The 23465-nt window shown below is 31.6% G+C and overlaps 4 protein-coding genes and 1 long non-coding RNA gene across 5 annotated transcripts; all 5 read left to right on the top strand.

The window, feature by feature from the left end:
- The first annotated feature begins 3039 nt into the window (after nt 1-3039).
- Nucleotides 3040-4751, top strand: LOC114408719 (uncharacterized acetyltransferase At3g50280-like). Its single transcript, XM_028371868.1, has one exon. The coding sequence runs from the start codon at nt 3132-3134 to the stop codon at nt 4512-4514; it is 1383 nt and encodes a 460-aa protein (XP_028227669.1). The 5' UTR covers nt 3040-3131; the 3' UTR covers nt 4515-4751.
- Nucleotides 4752-8176: 3425 nt separating this feature from the next.
- Nucleotides 8177-10018, top strand: LOC114408717 (uncharacterized acetyltransferase At3g50280-like). The gene has a single exon (XM_028371865.1). It carries the CDS (start codon nt 8294-8296, stop codon nt 9752-9754), a length of 1461 nt encoding a protein of 486 aa, XP_028227666.1. The 5' UTR covers nt 8177-8293; the 3' UTR covers nt 9755-10018.
- A 144-nt stretch (nt 10019-10162) lies between these two features.
- LOC114408718 (uncharacterized acetyltransferase At3g50280-like) lies at nt 10163-11781 on the top strand. Its single transcript, XM_028371867.1, has one exon. The coding sequence runs from the start codon at nt 10297-10299 to the stop codon at nt 11704-11706; it is 1410 nt and encodes a 469-aa protein (XP_028227668.1). The 5' UTR covers nt 10163-10296; the 3' UTR covers nt 11707-11781.
- Nucleotides 11782-13552: 1771 nt separating this feature from the next.
- On the top strand, nt 13553-15735 carry LOC114408716. Its single transcript, XR_003665928.1, has 3 exons — nt 13553-13668; nt 14017-14110; nt 14302-15735. It is a non-coding gene; the product is annotated as an uncharacterized LOC114408716 (long non-coding RNA).
- Nucleotides 15736-16775: 1040 nt separating this feature from the next.
- LOC114408715 (uncharacterized acetyltransferase At3g50280-like) lies at nt 16776-18798 on the top strand. Its single transcript, XM_028371864.1, has one exon. The coding sequence runs from the start codon at nt 16856-16858 to the stop codon at nt 18254-18256; it is 1401 nt and encodes a 466-aa protein (XP_028227665.1). The 5' UTR covers nt 16776-16855; the 3' UTR covers nt 18257-18798.
- Nucleotides 18799-23465: the final 4667 nt, after the last annotated feature.

Raw genomic sequence — 23465 nt, 5'->3', positions numbered from 1 at the left:
AACAGAAATTTTCAGAGAAACTCGTGTATGTGAAATTTTTGGTAGTCTATTGAGGCGGTGCAGGACTGACTCTCCAATTGGTGTGCTTTGTGGATTTGGTGGATTATAAGCATTAATTTGTGTATTATTAACGTTTTGTTACAATATATAGCAGTGACATTATGACATAATAGTTAAATTAAATAGAAGAACAGTGTATCTTAAAAAAAAGAAAAGAAAAAAAGATAGAAGAACAGTGATTGTACCCCACCGATATATTCCATGTAATATGATGGAGAAATGCCATAATAAATTTATAACTTTGATGGTCCTTTACTTTGTGATGACAAATCGGAGAATGTTTTTTCTTTATTAAACAAATCGGACAATGTTGACATACGTACCTAATGTATCATTTAATATTTATTACTTTTATTGACATCTTGGGGAGAAGAGTATACCACTCAGTTTTGAGTTTGAATGGTTAAAAAATAAATATTAAAAATTCATAAAAACTTTCAAGAAGTTAATAATATTTAATGTATTCAAAATTCTTGAACAAATAATTTATCTCCCGTTGTATAACAAATTTAAATATTTTTTAAAAAAGGATAAGTTTTTAAACTATTTTTCCCACTTAAACGTGTGTATTTTCATTTTATGAGATTTTTTTAAGTTCTTTTTTTTTTTTGCTGATTTTTTTTTAAGTTCTTACGCAAAAGATATCATTACTAAATTTTTAATAAATAAATGATAGAAAATATTATATTTTCTTTAATTTATCTTCATCAAAACGAAGACCCCTTTTAATTATTTAATTAGCGAAACCCAAACTATAAAGAGGGAAGATGCTAAAAGACGATCGAACACTCGACGAATTTGCTATTTTCAATTAATTTTTTTCTCATTTTAAATGTTTTAATAATTTAATTAAAATGAATTTATTATATAATTATTCAATCATAGATTAATATATATGGCAGAATTATTATTTTTTTATAATTATTTTAAAAACCATATTTAGAATAGTTTTTAATGTGTACGAAAACTTTTATTTTAATGAATACAAGTCTATAGTTTTGTTATCTAAATGTAAAAAAATTATAATACATAAAATATTATACATATATTTTGTTTTTTCAAATGTGTATTTTAAAAATACATTTCAAGATTAAAACGATACCTTTACTCTACTCCAACTTAATGTTAACGCCACATTTTCCAAGAATTTACTAGTAAATCTCAAAATAATAAACTAAACTCAATAAGAAACATTAGTTCTTCCAAAAAAAAAAACAATATTAGTAGTATTACGTAATCTGGATAACTTTTTTTAGGGTGTAATTTGGATAACTTTTTTTTTATGCATATGATTGCAAAAGAGTATTTTGGTCGGCCACTAAAATTTTAAAATTCTTTTAAAAAATCTGTTGACATTCATAAATAGGCGATATATCTCCTCTTAACAATGATTTTTTTTTTATACTTTTATGAGGCCTATAATTGTAACTTTTAATATTATTTAACATAAAGCTGATCAAAACAACCTTATTAAAAAATAACTCCTTAAAAGCTTGCCTTTAAATGTGAAAGCAAAATATTCTAAATTATATTCATTTTTTGGTGTTATTCTAATGGGCAGAGTTCTGTAGCAATGCAAATCTCCAAAACGCATTTGCTTTCTTCTCCTGAAATTATATTTTAAATATGACCTTTAAAATAATAATTATAAAAATATATCATAATTTATGATAACAAATCGGACAATGTTAACATACGTACGTAACGCATCATTTAATATTTGTTACTTCTATTAGCATCTTACCAAGAAGATTAGATCAATCAGTTTTTGAGTTTGAATGGATAAAATACAAATATTCCTAGTCAATATATCATTTTTTATATGTGACAGAAATTTCATAAAAAATGTCAAGAAGTTAATAACACTGAATGTATTCAAAATTCTTGAACAAATAACTAATCTACCGTTGTGTAACAGATTTAACTATTTTTTTAAGAGATAATTTTTAAAACTATTTTTTCTCGCTTAAACATGTGTATTTTCATTTTATGACGTCTGTTTTTTTTTTTTAAGTTCTCTTTTTGCTGAATTTTTTTGAAGTTCTTACAACGAAAGATATCATTACTCAATTCTTAATAAATACTGTAACTAAAACAATTAGTAATAGAAAATATTATATTCTCTTTAATTTATCTTCATTAAAACGAAGACCGCTTTTAATTATTTAATTAGCGAAACCCAAACTATAAAGAAGGAAGATGCTAAAAGACGGGTGTGCGTTTGAACACTCGACGAATTTGCTATTTTCAATTGATTTTTTTTCTCATTTAAAAATGTTTTAATAATTTAATTAAAATGAATTTATTGTATAATTATTCAATCATACATTAATATATATGGCTGAATTATCAATTTTTAATAATTATTTTAAAATCATATTTAGAATAGTTTTTAATGTGTATAAAACTTAAACTTTATTTTAATGGATACAAGTTTATAGTTTTGTTATCTAAATGTAAAAAAAAAAATTATAATACATATGATATTATATATATCTATATATAAATTATAGTTTTTCATATGTGTATTTTAAAAATACATTTCAAGATTAAAAAGATACCTTTACTCTGTTCCACCTTAATGATAATCAACGTCACATTTTCCAAGAGTTTACTAGTAAATAATAAACTAAACTCAATGAGAAACATTAGTAGTTCTTCCAAAAAAAAAAAAACATTAGTAGTATCATATAATCTTGGATAATTTTTATGAGGCCTATAATTGTAACTTTTAATAATATTTTAACATAAAAGCACCCTCGATCAATAAAAATATAACTCCTTAAAAAGCACGACTTTAAATGTGAAAGCAAAAGATTCTAAATTATATTCTAATGGGCAGAGTTTTGTAGCAAACTCAAAAACGCATTTGCTTTCTCCTCCCCCGGTCATTCTCTAAGACATTTCCGGTTTCCGCTATTTTGATGAGTAGAAGTTTCCAAGTAAATCTCAAAAAGGCGTTTGCTTTTTTCTATTTTCCGCCTCCTTAAGACTTTGCATATGTACATCCATACTATTTATATACAGATAGTAACGATTTCTTGGAAATTGTGTGTGCACCCATTTGCCTCATGACTACTACCCCTGTTGTTCAACGCATTTCAGAATGCTTCGTCAAACCACATGGTTTAACCCAAGTGTCAAACCAAATATGTCATTTAACACAATGGGATATTGTTATGTTGTCTATGCACTATATCCAGAAGGGTCTACTCTTCAAGAAACCCACACCTCTTGTTGATCAACATGATTTCATAGAGAATCTCTTGGAGAAGCTCAAACACTCTCTTTCTCTCACTCTCTCCCATTTCTATCCTTTGGCTGGCCGATTTGTCACCCACAAAACACAAGACCCTCCTTCTTATGCTGTTTCTGTTGATTCCAAAAACAGTGATGGAGCCAGATTCATCTATGCAACTCTGGATATGACCATATCTGACATCCTCTCTCCCGTTGACGTCCCACTCGTTGTTCAGTCATTGTTTGACCACCACAAAGCAGTCAACCATGATGGTCACTCCATGCCCCTGTTGTCCATCCAAGTCACTGAACTAGTTGATGGTGTTTTCTTAGGTTGTTCCATGAACCACGCTGTCGGTGATGGCACCTCTTATTGGAATTTCTTCAATACATGGTCTCAGATCTTTCAATCTCAAGCTAAAGGGCACGAAACTGATGTTCCCATTTCACACCAACCTATTCTCAGCCGCTGGTTTCCGAATGATTGTGCTCCACCAATAAATCTTCCTTTCAAACATCATGACGAGTTTATCAGCAGATTTGAAGCACCCTTGATGAGGGAGAGAGTCTTCCACTTCTCAGCAGAGTCTATTGCAAAACTGAAAGCAAAGGCCAACATGGAATCCGATACCACAAAAATCTCTTCATTCCAGTCACTATCAGCACTTGTTTGGAGATCCATAACTCGTGCATGCTCCCTACCATATGAGCAAAGAACAAGTTGCAGGTTAACCGCAAACAATCGAACAAGAATGGAACCACCTCTGCCTCAGGAATACTTTGGAAACTCAGTGAGTAGGGTGAGTGCAGAAACAACAGTAGGGGAATTACTTGAGAACAATCTAGGATGGGCTGCATGGAAGTTGCACCTGGCTGTTACAAACCATAACGACAGAGTAGTTCTGCAATCACTCAAAGAGTGGTTACAGTCTCCTTTAATCTATCAACTTGGTCAGCCCATGGACCCGTACGTTGTGTTGATAAGTAGCTCGCCCAGGTTCAACATGTATGGGAACGAGTTTGGAATGGGGAAAGCTGTAGCAGTTAGAAGTGGTTATGCCAACAAATTTGATGGGAAAGTGACATCATACCCAGGTCGTGAAGGAGGGGGAAGCATCGATTTGGAAGTGGGCCTTTTACCTCATATAATGAGCGCTCTGGAATCTGATGAGGAGTTTATGAATGTTGTCTCGGTTTCCAATCCCTTATGCTAGTTTGCTATTGTTCCCACTGTTTAGTAAAAAAAAAAAAATCGTCTATTTTAATATTGTGAGTGTTAGAGAATTTAGAATTAATGGAGTTGTATGGTACAAATATCCAACCATTTGATTCTGTAAAATTAAAGTAATGAAAATGATAGAATAAGGAGTTTGATGTATGGTATATCTTCAAGCATTCTTCAACATGGTGTATCTCTAAGCTTTTATGCTTAAAATAATTCAACAAGTGCACAACACATATCATGATAGCATAGCCCTAAAATCTTATTGGGGGACTTGGGTCGGATTGGTCCAATTGGGACTTGATATTTTAACTGAATTAGTTTTACTATTGGATCAATCATATAATTAACTTAGAATGACCTGATTAGTTAGATCACTGAATCTCGGTTGGATCAGTCCGACCCGTTCGATTTTAAAAAAAATAGATCATCTTTACGACGTCATTTTGATGTCTTATTATTATTATTCATTACTATTTTAAATTTTAGAGTATAGATAAATTTTTCTTACTAAATTACTGTTAATTTTATATTTATGTATAATATATACATATATAATTTTAAATTTTAATATATATCAGATCAAATCGAGTCAATTACTGACTCATCAGTTGGACTACTGACTCACTACTTCGATCAAGTCCATGACCAGATCAAATTTCACAATGCATGATAGTCATTGCTATTTACATGAACAATTAATGACAAAGACAAAAAAAAACATTTAAAATTATTTTATAAGGACTAAAACAAATAGTTTCTAGTGTAAAGATTAAAAAATAAAATTTATACAAGGATAGAAATCAAATAAGTAATTAAGTCATATTAATTCTAACATAATTTCAATACTTAGAGTGAGAATATATGCTCAAAGGAAATGTTTGCATGGGATATTTATAGAAAAATAGGGATGTCCACATAAGTGGAAGGATGATAAGACTTTGTGTATATCCTAATTGTTTTTTGGAAAATATTTGATAGATATCTCGTATGTTATCTTACCGTTAGAAAAAAATATAACTATAATAGAATTTATAATATGATAAAAAGAGAGATAAAAAAAATAAAAAGTAATAATAAAATATTTAAAATGAAAAATAATTCATGTATCATTATTATTTTTTTAAAAACAAAAATCTGCTAATTGGTTGTGTTAGAAAGCAAATAATAACTTGCTGCCTTAAAAAAAGAAAAGGCAAATAACTTGCCACATAGAATATGCTATTAGGAATATGTAATCTCTATGATTTGTCATGTAGGTTGGTGATCGATGTGTATTTCATGGGTGTATCTTAGTTGCCAGGGTACCAAAGTGCGGAATTTCTACCTGCCCTTTGTGGACTAGGTTGAAGCTTTGGACTTTTGTTGGACCGAATATAAATCCAAAACAAAGATATTATCTCTTAATATTTCTTTGTATCATCTAGAGTATCATATTTTAATTCACTCTTTCAAATGTAGGAGTGCTGCACAAACTCTATGTTTATCTTGGAATCTCCAAAAATTGAGTGTGACAATGATTTTGTGAGTGCTTCTGCATTTGGGTTTTTAGAATTTAGTCTTAAATAAAATGCGATCAATTTTTATATGAGAAATGTTAATTATACTTTCTTTAACATATTTTTTTTATATATTTTGAACATATTTTTTTTATATTTTTGTTATTGGTTAATGTTATTGAAAATTAAAGGTTAAATAAGTGAGAACTACTAACATTTATAGTTTTTAATAAATTTTAACAAATAATAAACAACATATTTTAAAAAAGTGTTATTAGTCTTTCTTCTAATATACTGTTACTAACATTGAACACTATATTACATGCCAATAGCACTATATTGTAATTACATAGACATTGGTACAATACTCAACATTTTAATCGGTTTGTTTTACAAAGTTTAATTTTGATACATTGTGAATATAAAAGTTTTTATAGGGTTAACCAATTAAAAATTATTTTATTTATATCTTTTACATAATTATTAAAAAAATTAATGATGAATCGTGACTGAATAATAACAGGGAAAAAATTATATTACCAATAAATTTAATTTTTATTTTGTATTTTTAACATATAATTAAATTTCAAAAAATTCTAGTGATATTCTTTTTGGTCCTCTCTTGTCGTCACTTTTTTAAATTTAGTATGATTATTTTTACAAACAACAATGCTATTTCATAGGAGTCTTGCTTGCACAAATCGGTTATATGAGATTATTTTCTTTTCAAAATAAATATTAATTAAGATAATCTTAAAATAAAAAACAAAAATTCGTACTAATCAGTATTTCCCTTTTACAAATTATAGATTTATCAACTTATAATTAATGGGCTCGTTTGGTCTAAATGGGGGGTGATTATATGATTGCAATTTTAAAACCTAGAGGTTCATTTGGGGTGATTATTTATTTTTTAAAATTTTTTTTTATATTTAAAATCAATTTTAAATTTTTTATTTCTCAATTATTCAACTTTAATAATTTGTTTTAAAATCAAACTACACAAAACTGAAAACTCAATTTTTTCGTCGCTCATTTGATTATTACGGTAGTTAAATAGTGATAATGACCACATGGGATGACAATAATAGTAATAACCAGTGGTGCTAATGTTCTATGACGGCATGACTGTAGCTAATTAACGATAGTGTTTATATGTAACATGGCCATTTCAAGAAAAATAAATAAAAGAATTGAATTTTTTTTCTAACATGTAAAAACAAAATGTCCTTTTTCTGAAAAAAAGTTAAAAAACTTAACGATTAAATTAAAAATTTATTTAACTCTAATTTACTCAAATATATTTTATTTTAAAATTTATCTTTAAAAATCAATTCATATATATTATTTGATTGTGAAAAAAAGTCATTGACGATCCGTCATCCTTTACTTGTCTTATAAGTTATATAAAGATATGAGAAGCTACATGGCAGACACATTTGACCAAAAAGATATTAAATCAATTTGTCATTTTCTTTTCTTTATACGACTAAAAAGACACGCTTTTGACCTTAAATTATCTATTAATATTCAAACACCTTTGTCAAGGATAGAAACAAATTATGTCACTGCTACAAAAAAATAAAAATAATAATTCACTCGTTCATGTTATTTATTTTTTTATCAAAAAGCTCACGTTAAATTTAAGCTAGATAGAATTATTTTATTAAATAAAACGGGTTAATGATTTTCGAAATCTATTTAATTGAGATTAGCAAGTTTTAAATTAATGAATACGGCTTGTAAAAATTTGGTCTTACTATATTATTTTTATTATAATATTTTAAAAAAAAATATCCCAGTGACAGCATGGTACGCGTCACTAGAGTAATGGATTTTTTTTTCCAATAATAATATATCCGCACCTTTAATTTTTTAAACTGACCCTATTATTATCTTTGGCATGATAAAGGGAGCACCATCTTTATTTTATTGTTAGAAACTACAGTATATTTCATCAGAGTTAATCCTTATATGAATAAAGTAAAACTACTTGTATTTAAGTAGAGTAAGATCACTAATTATTTCAAACATTTAAGCGTAACTGAATGAACTGTTTGATTCAGGCATCCTGTAGTATAATTAAATGAATTATTATTATTTTTTAACTCCCCCCTCCTTCTCTAAGACCTTTAGATTCCGATGGGCCAAAGTTTCCTAGCAAATCTCAAAAACGCGTTTGCCTTATTTTTCCCCCATCGACTTTTCAATCTAAGACCTTTCAGTTACTTATGAACAGAAGTTTCCTAGCAAATAGAAAAGTGCAGGAACGATGACATGCTTCAGTGTTCACAAAATAAATACTACACCTCTGCAGCACAAATCTAATTTGTGTGTGACCAGCATCTGCATTATGAGTACCCCTGTCGTTCGACGCATTTCCGAATGCTTCATCAAGCCACATCGTCCAATCGAAGAGTCTAACCAAATATGTTATTTAGCACCTTGGGATATTATTCTATTGTCTTATCACTATATCCAGAAGGGTCTACTCTTCAAGAAGCCTCCAACACTTGTCGATCAACAGAATTTCATAGAAAATCTGTTGGAGAAGCTCAAACACTCTCTTTCGTTCACCCTCTCCCATTTCTATCCTTTGGCTGGTCGCCTTGTCACCCACACAACCCAAGACCCTCCCTCGTATGCTTTTTTCGTTGATTGCAAAAACAGTGATGGAGCTAGATTCATCTATGCATCTTTGGACATGACCATATCTGACATACTCACCCCTGTTGACGTCCCACCCATTCTTCATTCATTCTTTGACCATCACAAAGCAGTCAACCATGATGGCCACACCATGCCCTTATTGTCCATCCAAGTCACTGAACTAGTGGATGCTGTTTTCATTGGTTGTTCCATGAACCACACTCTTGGTGATGGCACTTCCTACTGGAATTTCTTCAACACATGGTCTCAGATCTTTCAATCTCAAGCTCAAGGCCATGAATACAATGTTCCCATTTCACACCAACCCATTCTCAACCGTTGGTTTCCCAGTGATTGTGATCCGTCTGTTAATCTTCCTTTCAAACATCATGACGAGTTCATTTGCAACTTTGAAGCACCTTTTCTGAGGGAGAGAGTCTTCCACTTTTCTGCAGAGTCCATAGCAAAACTGAAAGCAAAAGCCAACTCAGAGTCCAATACCACAAAAATCTCTTCATTCCAGTCATTATCAGCACTTGTCTGGAGATCCATAACTCTCGCGCGCTCCGTGCCGTACGAGCAAAAAACAAGTTGCAAGATGGCTATAAACAATAGATCAAGAATGGAACCGCCTATGCCAGAAGAATACTTTGGAAACTTAGTTCAAGTAGTGAGTGCAGAAACGACAACAAGGGAATTGCTTGAGAATGATCTAGGATGGGCTGCATGGTTGTTACACGTGGCTGTCACAAACCATAATGACAAAGTGGTGCTGCAATCGCTCCAAGGATGGTTACAGTCTCCTTTTATCCCTCAAATTGGTCGATTGTTTGATCCGTACAGTGTGTTAATGGGAAGCTCGCCCAGGTTCAACAAGTATGGTTGTGAATTTGGAATGGGGAAAGCGGTGGCGATTAGAAGTGGGTATGCTAACAAGTTTGATGGGAAAGTGACATCATACCCAGGTCGTGAAGGAGGTGGAAGCATCGATTTGGAAGTGTGCCTTTTGCCACATATAATGAGAGCTCTGGAATCAGACAAGGAGTTTATGAATGCAGTTTCGGTGTCCAATCCCCTGTTCTAGCTTGCTGATATGCCCAATATTTGACCGTTGAACATGTCAAATACCATATTTTGTGTAGTATACAATGAGTTGTAGGTTGAACTAGTAATGAAATAAAGTAGAGAAATAAGTGGAAAGTGGGGGAAAATAGAAATGAAACAGAAAAGGAATAGAAAAATAGTATATTATTTGGATGAATAGAAAAAAATGAAGAAAAATTTCTTTACTTATTTAGATAAGTGAGGAAAAAAATATATAAAAAACTAGATATATCACTTGAGTTAATTAGTTAGTTAGAGGTTAATTAGTGTGTTAGTTAATTTGTTGCATACTAAATAACTTATGAATATAGAATTTTGGCTAAATAAAGACGAGCGTGGCACACAGATTCACCGAAAAGGCAACTAACCGGCTGCGGACTATGACAGCAATTTGCATTATTTATTTATATAAAGAAAGAGTAATGAACCATGTCTTGGTTCAGAATTCACAAAGGAAATTAATACTAGATCTCTAAGCAGTCTGCAACACAAATCTAACTTGTGTGTGGCCTGCACTTCAGAATGAGTGCCCCTGCCGTTCGACGCATTTCAGAATGTTTTGTTAAGCCCCAGCTCCCCAACCAAGTTTCAAACCAGATCTGCAATTTAACACATTGGGATATTGCTATGTTGTCTACCAACTATATCCAGAAGGGTCTACTCTTCAAGAAGCCTGCAACAACTCTTGTTGATCAACACCATTTCATGGAGAATCTGTTGGAGAAGCTCAAACACTCTCTTTCTCTCACCCTCTTCCATTTCTATCCTTTGGCTGGTCGCCTTGTCACCCACCAAACCCATGACCCTCCCTCTTATTCTGTTTCCGTTGATTGCAAAAACAGTGATGGAGCTAGATTCATTTATGCAACTTCGGACATCACTATATCTGACATACTCGCCCCCATTGACGTCCCACCCATTCTTCACTCCTTCTTTGACCATCACAAAGCAGTCAACCATGATGGCCACACCATGTCCCTTTTGTCCATCCAAGTCACTGAACTTGTGGATGCTGTTTTCATAGGTTGTTCCATGAACCACGTTGTTGGCGATGGCACTTCTTATTGGAATTTCTTCAATACATGGTCTCAGATCTTTCAATCTCAATCTCATGCTCTAGGCCATGAATATGATGTTCCCATTCACAATCGCTGGTTTCCAAAAGATTGCGCTCCACCAATCAATCTTCCTTTCATACATCATGATGAGATTATAAGCAGATATGAAGCACCCAAGCTGAGAGAGAGAATCTTCCACTTTTCAGCAGAGTCTATTGCAAAACTGAAAGCAAAGGCAAACTCGGAGTCCAATACCACCAAAATCTCTTCGTTCCAATCATTATCAGCGCTTGTTTGGAGATCCGTAACACGTGCACGCTCCCCACCGAACGACCAGAGAACAACTTGCAGGTTGGCAGCAAACAATCGATCAAGAATGGAACCGCCTCTGCCTCAGGAATACTTTGGAAACTCAGTTCATGTAGTGAGTGCAGAAACGACGACAGGGGAATTGCTTGAGAATGGTATAGGATGGGCTGCATGGAAGTTGCACATGGCTGTTGCAAACTATAACAATGGAGTGGTGCTGCAATCTCTGAAGGTGTGGTTAGAGTCTCCTTTCGTAATTCAAATGGGTCGTTTCTTTGACCCCTACTGTGTGATGATGGGTAGCTCGCCCAGGTTCAACGTGTATGGAAATGAATTTGGAATGGGAAAAGCGGTGGCGGCAAGAAGTGGTTATGCCAACAAGTTTGAGGGGAAAGTGACATCATACCCAGGCCGTGAAGGAGGTGGAAGCATTGATTTGGAAGTGTGCCTTTCACCAGAAAATATGACCGCGCTGGAATCAGATGAAGAGTTCATGAATGCTGTTTCTAAGTCCAATCCTTTGTACGAGTTGACTAATGTGGCTTGTCCTGGACCGTCTTTCTAAGGAGAAATATCACTTAGTAACGTGTATTAATAAATAAAATACTTTTTCTAGTTTCCTTTGTCTTGAGCTTTTGTATTCAGATTCTCGTTTTCTTTTCTCTTCCTTTTTTGGTGGTGGAAGATTAAAATTCCCATTAATGTCCAATTCTTTTGGTGGCAAGCTTGTCATTTGGCGATTATATTGTGCATAGAGTTATTCTTCCCGTCGACAACATGTGGCATCATCAATTTACAATTTCAGGGGACCCAATGATGCTTCTTCATTAGATCCAACCATCCACATGAAGATATGCAATCAGAATAAGCTGGTGTTCGATAATGTTACCAGTCAAGCATAAGTTCTCATTAAATAGGTATGGTCCCAAGTAGAGTTTATCAAGGAAACCTATGGATCTCAAAGTATCACTCAAACTTCTTCTATTCCTCGCGAGGTGTGTTGAAAGAAGTCGTTTCAAGGGATCAGATTCTCTGGATAATCTGGTCTTGTTGGAAAAAGTTCCTTCTTGTTTGAATTTATATCTCTAAGTAACCTAGTTGGGAGTATCCTTAGGCACTAGTGTTTTCTTGTTTTCTTTCTTAATTATCGTTTGTAAAACAAAGTTATAATTAAAATATGTAGTATTAAAAAATACAAGTTAATGTTAGTTTGATTTTTTAAAAATATTATATTATTTATTTAGTAATAATGATTATGTGGGCAATTTTGGTCTTCTACCATTTAAGGTATACATAATATAATAATCATATATATGTTAAACAAACACATTAGTCTAATCGGATAAATTAAGGTTCTAGTGTTGTTGCTAGAATATAGGGGTGGTAGTTCATACCCCCCACTATTTTTCGTTTTGGGGTGGGAAAGAGAGAAATTACAAACTACAATCCGCTAGAAAAAAACGTGAAAGAAACATTCCCTAAAGAAATAACAATGAAATCTGGAACAACATTAAAGATTCTAGAACCTCACACTTGATACTATGCTTCACCAAAGCATCTAAAACATGATTAGCTTCTCTAAAGAAATATGGTAAAGATGCGCGCTGCCACCATTGTGTTTCAAACGTTATACTTTGCATAACAAGATGAAAGTAAGCGTGGACATCCAATTTACTATGAGATTAACAGTTATAGAAGAATCGGATTCAATCATCATATTTTTATAACCTCTCCCACTCCCACAAGCAATGTAAAGACAAGGAAGATAGCCCAGAATTTAGCCTAGTTGATGGAACACTCCCTAACTTAAATGACAAAGCTGCCAAAAAATCTCCCATGTGATATCTTAACACTGCTCCGCATCACAATTTACTTTTCCCCACCCTCCATGGTCGCAATCTCCAATAAATGGGACTAGCCGTAAACTAATTTATTTAGTTTCAAATTATCTATTATATAGATATCTATTTTATTTTTAGTATTGAATCCAATTTTTTTTAGAGGTAAATGAAAATTAACTTGATATTTTATCAATCTATTTTCTACTTTTTTTTAGAATTTGTAAGGTAGAAAAATGGAAATTTAAAAATATTAGAAAAAAAGAAAAAGAAATATGAAAAAATTAGAAAATTATAATAAATATATATAATGAAACGTGTTGTTCACATCTAATCTATTAAACATAAATGGAAGTAGTAGGCATATGAAAAGTCTAAACTGAACATCTTATTTTCCCGACACTTGATATAAACAGGGGTAAAATAGAAAATTTGAAAAATAAATCACACACTCACTCGAAGAACAGAAGAATTATACAACTTCCTTTGTTTTTGACAAAGCCTCCCTTCCTCTCAAACACAAATTGACACCTTCTGATTTTCTTGACATAGGAATCTTCAACGTCTGAAGAAACACCTGAAGTTTCAGTCCTCACTTCAGCAGCAGTACAAGACAAAACATTTTCCAACATTTCACATTCGACAACATCTGCAACAAACGGTTTCGCTAGCCGTTGCCGTAACTAGAGGTAAGCAATTAATTTGAGTTTGTGGTTTGATGTTTTTGTCGATACTACATGGACTACGGAGTATATCTTAATTAATTTGAAATGTTGTCGTTGCCATTTTTCTTTTATTTTTCCTATTCCAGTGGTCAATTTCTTCTTGATATAATGAGGGGGAAAAGACCTAGGAGAAACCAATTCATTTCACTTTGAAGAAAAAACTTTGGAGAAAACATGGTTCTAAAAAATCTTACAAGCTTGCAAAACAAAAGTTTTGGATGGAGCTTTATATCTTTTAGCTTTTTTTAATTTTTATTTTTTTAAACTGTGTCGTGGTGAGTTTACGGTAATGTTGTGGCTTTAATTTTGTAGGTCTAGCTATGATCTCTCCATGTTCACGGTTATCCTTTTCCTTTTGGTTTAGGTACTCGCATTCTGCAAGCACATGTCATCGTGGCTTATACATGTGATATTCTTTTTTCTTTAAAATTTAACATGAATTACTTATTCTATTGTGATTAATTTCATAGCTTACATGATCGACATCTCGGGTACAGAAAAATTCGTGTTATTCCCCAGTTTGGTTTCTTTTACCATATTAATAAAGAAAGAGAGAATTTTGATACAAAATCTGAAACATTATTGTTCTTAAATCAGGTATGTTGGATTAGGAGAAAAAGATGATGGCAAGTGTTTTACTACTTTGTTAAGTCAAAAAATGATCCTCTTATGCTTTGGCTAACCAATGGTCATGGCTACTCTTCATTTTCAGGTCTTACCTTTCAAATAGGTAATTTTTTAGATACATACTTTCTATGTTAATTCCTATAATAACAATAACTAGATTTGGATTGTATTTCTATTACACTTCTATTTGACCAACTGATTCCAACATGTGTGAACTCCTATATAGATTGTATTACTCAATCTAAATTTGAATTACCCTATGATACCTTACTGTATTACTCAAAAAGTTGTTTTGAAAAATAATTTTATCAAAAAGCTCTTAACTGTAGCCTCATAAGAAAAATACTCCCTCTCGAACTAAATTTGGTGGACTAAAATATAATTATAAACAAATTTAATGTTGTTATTTCAAAAATACCCTTAAATTCAAATCCGATTAAGGGTAGTTTAAGAAATGTGGTTCTTTATTTTGTATGAAATCAAGAAAATTAAATGAGCTTAAGTAGCATTCTTAATTAGTGTAAAATTAGGCATTTTTGCTTATATTTTGAATCTAGAGGGAGTATTACCTCTGTACATTTTTACCTGTCCACTTTCGAAGATAGAACACAAATTAATTTGAGAAATGCAATTTATATCCTGATATGACTTCCAAGTCCACTATCATTTCTCTCTCATTTGTGAAGTGTAAAATATTTAAGAATTAGAATAATGGCATAATTGAAAAGATAGTAATTGGTAATTAATATTTTGTTGAACTTTAAAACCGAAAGATAAGATAGGAACTATTTTATGCAAGTTATAAAATAGGAACTATTTTATAAAATTTATTTCATGTAAATTTTCTCCTCAGTAGTACATGTCAGAAAGACTTAGCCTTCATTTTATTTTCCTTATCCATCTTTTCTTTACTTAGCTTTGGAGTATTTTTGGTGTGCTGAGAGGTTAACTTAGTCTGTCTTTGTCCATTTATTTTTTACATGTGTTTATTGTAACAATTTGTAGTTTTGACCGTCTTAAAGTGACAAAAGAGAGGCAAGAATGAAAAGTCAATTGATGTGCTTTAAAAAGTTATACCATTTTCAGTTGAAATATGAAGTTTGATGTTACACATGAAAGGTGTGCCTTAGTTTCTTTCAAGATAAAGCATAGGTAGGAAGTCTACATGTTACTTGGAGAGAAACTTTGGTAAGTACATCTAACTCTAAACTTATGGAAGGTATTCATGTTTTCTTAATTCTTTTATATTTTTTCTATTATTTATGCTCTACTAACATTAGCATGTTCTCTGCTTATATATTATTTCTCTAATTTCTTATTCTAATTTGTGCTTCCTAATATAATATAAAATTTCATGATATGTGTTGGATTAAAGATGAACTTACTCTTGTTGCAGCCCTATGGAAGAAGCTTGAAGACTCACCATTTCCTTCATTGAAATCCCAATATAATATGAATCTTTTGGCATTCATGGAAAAAGATATGGACCCTATCTTCTACTTCAAGGAAGCAACGATCAACGAGTATACAAATATAACTCTTTTTTATTATGATAATCTGTAATACACTATTGTTCATGTATAATCAAAAGAATCGTATAATGCTGTTAAAAATAAAATCTGACTTCCTGTCATTAAATTAAAAATTAAATTTGTATCCTATAGCTGAAACATAGAGATCTTTAGCTAGTTATCATTCAAAAGAAACCCACCCCGCTAACGGCCACCCAATGCAAAATTTTGGACGGTGGAAGCTTTGTTTTTAAAAATAAAAAAGATTCCAAAGCTCATCCAAAACAAACCAGATTGCACCCTTTCAACATCCGTCACTTTGTCAATTTCTCCCGTCTTGACACGCTATATCAGTGCCACATGTCATGCATTAACATCTTAAGTAAGCCCATATGTCATGCATCAACATCTTAAGTAAGCCGTTACATCATCATGAAAGTGTAAATCAATTGTTACTTTGTTAGTATTAAGCTAATAAAATCTGTTAAGTTATTAATAAAAAATAATCGACAAATTTAATTATAAATGATAAATAAATTGAGAAACTCAATTCACATAATTAAAAATCACACGATTAGAATACTTAAAAAAAACTGGATTTATTAAGTCTGTCACTACTCGAGTAAAAAGGAGATAAAAGATGTAATATATATATATATATATATATATATATATATATATATATATATATATATATATATATATATATATATATATATATATATATATATATATATATATATATATATATATATATATATATAATAGATATATAATTTATCATAAAAAATTTCAAGTTTATTAAGAGATTGCCTCAGACGTCACGTCCAACTCCAAGTGGAGAAAATTTAAGTGAATTTGGTTGGTCGGTTGGTCCCCATTACCTAACAATTAACGATGAACTTGTCTCTACGCCTACATTCATATATATTCACACAAACATCCCCTAGACCAGAGTCCAGACATCTCTAAGCTAGCTGCAACACAACTCTGAAATTTTTGTGAGTATTTGGATGATGAATTCTCGTGTCGTTCGAAGCGTTTCAGAATGTTTTATCAAACCGTTGGGCCAAGCTAAAGAGTCAAACCTAATATGTCATTTAACACCATGGGATATTGCTATGATGTCTTTGCACTACATCCAGAAAGGTCTACTCTTCAAGAAGCCTGCAACACTTGTTGATCCACAAGATTTCATGGAGAATCTGTTAGAGAAGCTGAAACACTCTCTTTCTCTCACCCTCTTCCATTTCTATCCTTTGGCAGGCCAACTTGTCACCCAAAAAACCCAAGACCCTCCCTCTTATACTATTTTTGTCGATTGCAACAACACTAGTGGAGCCAGATTCATCTATGCAACTTTGGATATCACTATATCTGACATACTCTCCCCAGTTGATGTCCCACCCATTGTTCACTCATTCTTTGACCATCACAAAGCAGTCAACCATGATGGCCACACCATGCCACTGTTGTCCATCCAAGTCACTGAACTATTGGATGGTGTTTTCATAGGCTGTTCCATGAACCATACCATAGGTGATGGCACTTCTTATTGGAATTTCTTTAACACATGGTCTGAGATCTTTTTTCAAACTCAAGCTCAAGGGCTTGAATATGATGCTACTGTTCCCATTTCACGCCACCCTATTCATAATAGGTGGTTTCCAGATGGTTGTGGTCCATTAATCAATCTTCCCTTCAAACATGAGGACGAGTTTATTGACAGATTTGAATCACCAAAGCTGAGAGTGAGAATCTTCCACTTTTCAGCAGAGTCTATTGCAAAGCTGAAAGCAAGGGCTAACTCTGAGTCCAAATCCAAAACCAGCGAAATCTCTTCGTTCCAATCCTTATCAGCGCATGTTTGGAGATCCGTAACACGAGCACGGAAGCTGCCAAATGATGAGATAACAAGTTGCAAATTGGCCATAAGCAATCGATCAAGATTGGAACCGCCTCTTCCACATGAGTACTTTGGAAACGCAGTTGATGTGGTGAGCACTGCAGGGTTCACGGCAGGGGAATTGCTTGAGAAGGATCTAGGATGGGCAGCATGGAAGGTGCACGTGGCTGTTGCGAACCAAAACGACAAAGCGGTGAGACAAAAGCTCAAAGAGTGGTTGAAGCTTCCTGTGGTGTACCAACTTGGTGTGCACTTTGATCCTTGTACTGTGACCATGTCGAGTTCCCCGAGGTTCAACATGTATGGGAATGAATTTGGGATGGGGAAAGCGATTGCAGTTCTGAGTGGATATGCCAACAAAAATGATGGGAACGTGACAGCATACCAAGGATATGAAGGAGAGGGAAGCATAGATTTGGAAATTTGCCTTTCGCCTGATGCAGTGAGCGCGCTGGAATCAGATGAGGAGTTTATGGAAGCTGCTTCTGTGGCCAATTTCCTACACTAGATAGTGAAAGCTTTTTGAGAGGCTATGAGATTCATTAATTCACAAAGCGCTCTCTGCCACCGTTTCACTCACTCTGCTCTCTTCGACTCTTCTAAAGTGGATTATGGGAAAATCACATTTACTGGTTAGATGAGAGATCTGACAATAGAATTAGTTAGCACGCTGTACATTTTAAGCTTTGTGTGTAAGAGAGACTGGCCCAGCGTGTGTAGGAACATCATATGGTTAAGATCTCTTAGTCTTATGTTGAAATTATGCATCAATCGAGGAGAAAGATTTTAAATGTTGAGTACTGCCAGAAAGAATTGGGAGAAATGTAGAGGAAGGATCACTTGGAGCCATTTGGGAGAAATATTCAGCAGATCTTCAATTCGGTTCGGGCAAGCAGATTTTTCTTCCGTGACTAATGAACGGCACTTGGCTCCCGAGTAATAAAGTTAAAGCATCCGTACTTTGGTTCGTAAAAAGTGAAAATTTCTAATTTGAATGTTTGATTTTAAAACATAAGTTAAATTAGATTATTCATCTTCTCATCTGAATTACATCCGGTGTTAAAAAGTTATATTTTATAGCCGCTTAAAACTAAGTAAACGGCTACCAAAGACACGTTTAACAGTAGACGCAAATTCAATAAAAAAAATTAAATCAAATCAAACTTAAAAATAAATTTAATAACAAAAAAACTAATTTAACTTAAAATATACAGCATAGCACAACTTAAATACTGATAAACAGGATAAAATTCTCATTTGTTACTCGACTAGTCATGGATAACTTTTTATTCCTAGATCAAAACACCCATTTTTCTTCTCTTTTCTCTTTCTCCCATCTCATTATCTCGCTTATGCACTTTTTCTATTTTTTTAATAACTGGCACTTTTTTCATCAAATCAGTTTTTTTTATTGCCTCTTTTTTATTTACTGATATTTACGGCCTCCGGTAAGTATAATATAATACACATATTTTTTATGTTCACCTAATACAATAATATTATATATTAATATATATTAGTATATATATGTAATAAAATATTATATATAGTATATATTATTATGTTTTTATATATATAATTTTTATAAGATATATTAAAATATATAATAATAATAATAATAATATGCATTATATATTATAAAATATTTATATATTCATAATATATTTTAGTTTACAATAATAATAATATTATCAATCACATTAAGATAATTATAATAAAAATTTATTTTGATGAATTTTACATTTTTTTTCTTGTGTTGTCCATTGTCCACTAAAACAATATACAAGACCAAAAAATTATCCAATAACTCAAGGGTTTGTGATGTGTTGTTCTTCTTGTGTTGTATCTCGATATGCATCAATCAGACCCAAAGATTCATATTGTCATTATTAATTTCATCATGTAATTTTACACTGGCCTAGTGCATGCTTCTTCATGGCTTCATCTTATAATTCCACTACTATTAAGATATTTGTTTTTGAATGACCTAGAATTTGACACATGAAACATCTTTTTGGTTGGCCAAGTTTCCTCATATCCATTTTAGTGCATATATGGGATGTCTTTTTTTGTTTCTTAGCTTTTCCAGGTCAAGGCACATTGGTGGATAGTGACAGTGTGGTCAATAATTTTTCAAACAATCCATTGCAAACATTTGAGACACTAGTTTTCAACTTGTATACGTACAGGATGTATGTTGATCCTATAATTATAATGAGCATGCTTACAAGTAATGACACAAAATTGTTTAAAGTGGTATCTAAAGTATTTTAAGAATAAAAAATAAAACAAATATAATTTTTAAGGATTAAAAATAAAAAATACTAAAATGTAACGACTAAAAAGGTATTTAAATCAAATTTATATCTATTTTTATATTTTTTGTTTAATTTTTTCTTTCATTCTCTCTTCTTTGTTTTGTATATCATCAAAGGAAAACTAATCGGCCTCTAATTCCGTTGCAATCCTTTGCTAATATCTCTCTGGCTAATTGGATGACCTCGTGTAGGCACTTATAATATAATTAGCGACATTATACATCCCTCGAAAATCCCTTGCAATTATTCCTTTGCAAATCTCACAAATATATTTGTTGCAAATCCCTTGATATTTGCTCGTCAATCTTTGCACATCATCCCCCGCACTTCCCACAAAAATCCCTCTCGCAAATTGTTTCTGGTCATTTCCTTGCCTACTGTCTCGTAAATCCCTCGCTAGCGCTATTCCTTCACAATTTTTTATTATTATTTATGTTTTTAAAATTAGATCCATTTTATTAAACATATATCAATTAAATAGTACAAATTAAACCTGCACATTCAAAATTTAAAAATTAATTAACTTGTATAAAATAAAATGTAATCAAAAGTAACATTCAATTAAATAGTACAAATCAATATCTTGTATCAAAATAACTTATATCGAATAAAAATGTAACAAAAACTAAATTTAAATTAGTTTAAACACTATAGTGTCAACACATAAATCAAATAACTCTATTGTTGAATCTTACAAAAAGATGAATAAAAAACATGGCTTAATAAAATTAAAGTACAATATAGTAACATCAACAACATTTATGTTCTCAATCCTTCTTAATGTATGTGTCAGTGTCTGTAAGGCAAGCGATATCTCTATCTAAAAGAACTACATCTACAATTGCATCTGGACATTGCAAGATCTGGACAACTTTGACAAAGAAACTAATTATTTTGTTGAAATGTTTTTTGGTTGTTTTCTCTCTATAACTCCAAACAATGAATAGAGCCTGCAATTGTAAACAAAGTAGAATTTCTAAGAAAAATAGAAGTTGAAAATAAGAATTTGTTGCACACACCCTTCTAATTATTATAAGGAGAATTTGAGGGAAATTGATAAGCAAAAACATTTTTTGGAACATATTAAGGAGAATTATTCTAACATGTTTTTTATACTTGAGAAAGATTTTTTGGGAAGAACCCTGAATCAATTCATTGAAAAAATTATAACCAAATTAATGATTTATCCAACTTGATTTTGGAAGCCTTTCGTCTTGCTTCTGTTTTTATTACGGGAAGAAAGTTCTTTGTACACATGACACATTAGGGAGGACTTAAACCTAAGTGAGTCATAGACGTACGTTTTTGTCAGTTATTGTTAAATGTTAATAGCAATTAAATCATCAGCCAAGTAGCCAATAATTTGAATATACTAGAAGCTGCATTGTTTTTCTACGTATGGCTTCCACTGCTTTTCCATAGGTGCCCAACAAGAGAATTATTGGCTAGCAAATTGGTGCAATCCTTTGCAAACTGAAACGAAAAAGCTGAAACCGAGCACAATAGTTGTACAATTTGTCCAATCGGAACTTCATCTAGAGAATGCTACTTTATTTCAAATGAACTTTAATTGAAGTCCTCACACGTACTGAAAGCATGCAGTTTTTTTATGAAGGAATGTAATACCATTTTCTCGACCTTTTAATCCATGTTGTTGAGAATGTGCGTGTGAGTAGAGGAATGAATTACAAACTCTGAGAAGAATAGAAGGTAAGAGAAAGCGCTTGAAGTAGAGGTAAATGGAAATAGCCAAATCCCAAGTCAATGATGATGATGTAGCACAACATATAAGTTAATTATTATAAGGTATATTAATCGAAACAAATCGAAGGGTGCAACCTATAATGACTGTAGAGACTGCGTCTTTGGCGTGGACTGCATCAAGTCGCCACCATTTTCAACTTGTACCTGCTCCATGACCACCATTTTCAAATTGACAGAAAATCAAAGTGCCTATAAATTCAGAAAATTTAATCATGTAAGGAGGGTAGTTCATTGAAAGATTTTTTAGAGTGAAAGACAGAAAATTGTGAGAAAATCAGGTAATGATAATTAACCTGAGAGCTTGAAGATAAAAAAAAAAAAAAAAAAAAAAAAAAAAAAAAAAAACTGCTTCAAATCAGAAAAAGGAAACTTCGGCAGCTTTCACACGCAGGTATATCAATCTTGCATATTCATTTTATTTTATTTCATTGAAAAGCAACACCTGAAAACAAAAACAAAAGGTTAAGCCTACTATATATACCCTCACGCTCCTACTTAGAACATATTTCAGAAAGATTATAATTTTCAATTTCAGCTGATTTTTATGATACAAAAGAGAGGCTTCTCCTCTCTTCTCTTTTTTCTTTGCCCATCATTGGAGTAATGAGTAAGTAAACATTGCCTTTGATAATTATAGCTTCTTTTCATCTAGTACGTATTATTAATTATTAACTTTTGTTACTATATGTATTATAATTTTGGCAGTATAGCATCAACGTATTATCCCCCTGCAAAGTCATATTTTGAATCATTTTTCATGTTTTTATTTAATACATTTAATTTTTTATTTTATAGAATTCAAAAGATACTAATAATATAAAAGTTTTTATTATATGTTTTATTGTTATATTCAGTCAGAGACGGTAATAACCATAAAAATATTGATAAAGTTATAGTGAAGTAAAATCAAGTATTAAAAAGTTTTTTTTTTAAAAAAAAATTGTCAATCAGAGAGAACTCTGATTAACTATGTAACATTTTTTTAATATTTAGAATTTTTAGCCACAAGTTATAATAACTTGGCATATAAATATTCAAAACTTTTACTTAATTGTCTTTAATCATTCTTAAAATAACTACTATGATAAATTATTTTGTCTAAAATTCTTTTAGAGATTTATTCATAATAATAAAAATAAAAATCATAACACAATTTTAAATAAAAGTATTCTATAATTATTAAAATCAAGTATTTATAATCTAAAAACTGACAAACTTACAGTGAATTTTTTTAAAAAGAAAACGAGATTAATTAAGTATGGCATTGATCTTTGTAACAGTAAGCCAAATACACACTTATGGATCCTTGCAACACATCTTCTTCAATCTTCTTCAATGCCTATCTAGGTCCCATCATCTTCTATAAATTCATTTGGGACTTTCTATGTGTGTTTGATTTTATGTTTGAGAATTGATTTTAAATTTATAATTAATTTTAGATAAATATTTATATGTTTGATTTCATGTCAAAAAAGAATTTAAAATTTATTTTAAATTTGGAATTGATTCTGACTTGACTCTAAATAAAATTAATTTTAAATAATTTTTGTGTAAAATTTAAAATTTTATACTTTAACTTTATTTTATAAACACGCACTTAGTTATAGGTGTCATATATGCATGGATTTGCGACAA

Source organism: Glycine soja, chromosome 4 (assembly GCF_004193775.1).
Source record: "Glycine soja cultivar W05 chromosome 4, ASM419377v2, whole genome shotgun sequence".
Taxonomy (NCBI): domain Eukaryota; kingdom Viridiplantae; phylum Streptophyta; class Magnoliopsida; order Fabales; family Fabaceae; genus Glycine; species Glycine soja.
The sequence above is the reverse complement of the archived record's forward strand: the minus strand, read 5'-3'. Positions and strand labels throughout refer to the sequence as shown.

What these genes read in the sequence shown, in the direction of transcription:
- LOC114408719 (XM_028371868.1), top strand. Translation starts at nt 3,132, where the DNA reads ATGACTACTACCCCTGTTGTTCAACGCATTTCAGAATGCTTCGTCAAA.
- LOC114408715 (XM_028371864.1), top strand. Translation starts at nt 16,856, where the DNA reads ATGATGAATTCTCGTGTCGTTCGAAGCGTTTCAGAATGTTTTATCAAA.
- LOC114408717 (XM_028371865.1), top strand. Translation starts at nt 8,294, where the DNA reads ATGACATGCTTCAGTGTTCACAAAATAAATACTACACCTCTGCAGCAC.
- LOC114408718 (XM_028371867.1), top strand. Translation starts at nt 10,297, where the DNA reads ATGAGTGCCCCTGCCGTTCGACGCATTTCAGAATGTTTTGTTAAGCCC.